Source organism: Aureococcus anophagefferens (assembly GCF_000186865.1).
Source record: "Aureococcus anophagefferens unplaced genomic scaffold AURANscaffold_15, whole genome shotgun sequence".
Lineage (NCBI taxonomy): Eukaryota > Pelagophyceae > Pelagomonadales > Pelagomonadaceae > Aureococcus > Aureococcus anophagefferens.
In genome coordinates, this window is record NW_008705575.1 from 865,201 (window position 1) to 867,857 (window position 2,657).

Sequence of the window (2,657 nt, forward strand, 5' to 3'; positions counted from 1 at the left end):
CTGAGGATCCCCGGGCGCGGACCCGTTGGCTTTGGACGTCCAGGGCCGGACGCCGCTCCACACGGCCGCGGCGCTGGGCAAGGTCGACGTCGCGGACGCCGTCGTCTCCGCGGGCGGCGTCGCGATGCTCGAGATGGCCGACGGCGACAACTGGCTCCCCGAGGCGACGGCGGAGTTCTACAGCCACCACGACTTCGTGCGCTTCTGCCGTCTGCTGGAGGCCGAGGCGCAGAACAAGCTCATCGAGGAGCTCCCGAACCGCGCGTGGGCGGGCGACGTCTGGGACGCGGGCATGCGGTCCTTCGCGCGGCGCAAGGGGACCGATTTGGCCAACGGCGGCAAGCGGAGCCTGATCGTCGAGGAGCTCCTGAGGATCCGCGGCATGCGGACCACGGGCATGATGGAGAAGCACGGCGCGGAGACGCGCCGCATCTGGGCCGACGCCGAGCGGAAACGCGACGAGGACCTGCTCTCCCTCGAGGGCTCCGTCGACGGCAGCTTCGTCTCCGCCGGCTCGCGGAACATCGTCGCGTCCATCGGCACCGAGGGCACGATGCCGCTCTCGGGCCAGGCCGTCGTCTTCGACGAGTACCTCGCGAACCTCAAGAACGACGAGTCGGACCCCGTCGCCATGCGCCGGCGCAACGGCGTCTACTCGCGCGACTTCGACCCGCTCCACAAGAGCATCACCAAGGAGCTCGAGCAGCACCAGCTCATCCCCGTGACGGACCCGCGCCAGGGCCGGCCGCCGCTCTCGCTGCGCCGCACGCCGCGCCAGTGCCACACGATCTTGTTCGGCGGCGAGAGATAACACGAGGCGGTGCCTCCGGCGCGTAGACCGGCGCGGGGGCGGGGAGCCGCTGGCGTCCTCGCCGGGATCTCGCGCGCGGTGCTTGGCGCGCTCGCGCCTCGCCGGGATTCTTCGGATGCGATGAGGTAGCCCATCACGCTCGTCGACAGCTCGAGGTAGTCCATGCGATGAGGTAGCCCATCATGGGGAACCCGACGGTGACCGCGAAGGTCGTCGCGAAGAAGGGCTGCAAGATCCGGAGCGAGCGCAGCCTGAAGTCGACGTGCGTGGCCCTGCTCGCGCCCGGCACTCTCTTGTCGATCGAGGGCTGCCTCGACGACGCTCGCGTGGCGACCATATCCCCGGTCGCTGGCTTCGCGAGCATCAAGACGCTGCGAATCGTCGACGACGCGTCGCCGGAGGATCTGATTCGCAGCGCGTGGCGCCACTTCCACCCGCTCCGTTCCGACGACGAGCTGGCGAAGACGCTCGACGCGGAGGCCGTGCGTTGTCTGCGCGCGCACGGCACGGAGCCCGCGGGCACGGGCGAGTACAACGCCTTCGAACCGCCGGGCGGGCGCGGCCGGTTCGACTGCCGCGCGTGCCGTTTTCCGCTGTATCACGCGTCGCGCAAGTTCGCGGACCAGGGGTGGATCGCGTTCGACCAGTGCTTCTTCACGGGCGACGTCGCGCACGTCGGGCTCGCCGCCGGCAACATGGACTCCATCGAGGTGCACTGCTCGAACTGTCGATCGCACCTCGGCCACGTCTTCACGGACGGCGTCAGCGGCGAGCGGCACTGACTCAACTCGTGCTGCGTCGCGTACGTGGACGCGCCGCCGTCGCACGACTACGGCCAGCCGCTGCGCCAAGGCAGCAAGGTCGCGGCCATCTCCGACCTCCTCAAGACCATGTCCTCCTGAGAGGTGCTTCGCACGTCGAATGACGACGGGACCGCGCGATCCGCGGGTTCCGTCCGAAAAGAACAGCGCAGAATTAGAAACGGCCCTAGAGCCCCAGGAACATGTCCGCCGCCTCCGGTTCGCCGAGGCAGACGTCGCAGGTCGTCCGGTACTGGGCGTCGAGCGCGCCGATGTCGCAGGGGTACTGGGGCTTGCCGACGTCGCGGTTGACGACGTTGTGGAGCTCGCACCACCAGCGCACGACGCCCGCGCGGTCCTCCGGGATGGGGCCGACCTCGTCGAGCTCGCCGCCGAGGAGCGCGTTCCGGCACGTCTCGCAGGGGTAGAGCCGCAGGCTCGCGACGAGGCCCTGCATCGCCGCGACGTCGATGGCCGTCGCGTTCTCCGGGTACTTCGCCGCCACCGAATGGTAGTGGAACCAGCTCTGGCGGCCCACGTCCTCGCGCCAGCCGAGATCCTCGGCCGGCGCGGCGGCGGCGGCGGCGCCCGGCTGCGCGGACCGCGCGCGGTGCGACCGCGTGTCCAGCGTCCCGACGACGAGCGGCCCGTAGCCCTTCTCCGCGACGGCGCCCGCGTGGTGCGGCGGGCCCGCGGCCGCGAACGCGTTCGATGCGTCCTGGCCGCACCAGCGCGTGACCACGCTCTCGCCGCCGGGGTGCCACTCGAAGAACGTGCGGCCGCCCTTCTGCTCCGACCGCGTCGTGTGGTCCGAGAAGTTGTAGATCTCGTTGTAGATGACGACGAGGCAATCCTCGTGCTCCGAAATCTCGCTCCACGTCCACTTCCGCGGTTCAACATCGCTCCCGTGCACTGCCGCAGCGATGCAGGCGAGCGTCACGACGCGCGACGGAGCCATTCTCTGCAGCCAAATTTGCGGTCCAGCGCTTCTATCGAGCTCCGGCTTCGACGCGCGCCCGTCAATTTTAGGCAGTTGAAGGTAACAT

The 2,657-nt window shown here is 69.7% G+C and overlaps 2 protein-coding genes across 2 annotated transcripts; one reads left to right on the forward strand and one right to left on the reverse strand.

The window, feature by feature from the left end:
* Positions 1-993: 993 nt before the first annotated feature.
* On the forward strand, positions 994-1,710 carry MsrB3 (selenoprotein; the record flags this gene model as incomplete). The annotated part of the gene is made up of 1 exon (XM_009040485.1): positions 994-1,710. A coding segment is annotated over one exon (717 nt), but the record flags the coding sequence as incomplete, so codon positions are not given.
* Positions 1,711-1,888: 178 nt separating this feature from the next.
* Positions 1,889-2,158, reverse strand: AURANDRAFT_8454 (hypothetical protein; the record flags this gene model as incomplete). Its single annotated transcript, XM_009040503.1, has 1 exon — positions 1,889-2,158. A coding segment is annotated over one exon (270 nt), but the record flags the coding sequence as incomplete, so codon positions are not given.
* Positions 2,159-2,657: the final 499 nt, after the last annotated feature.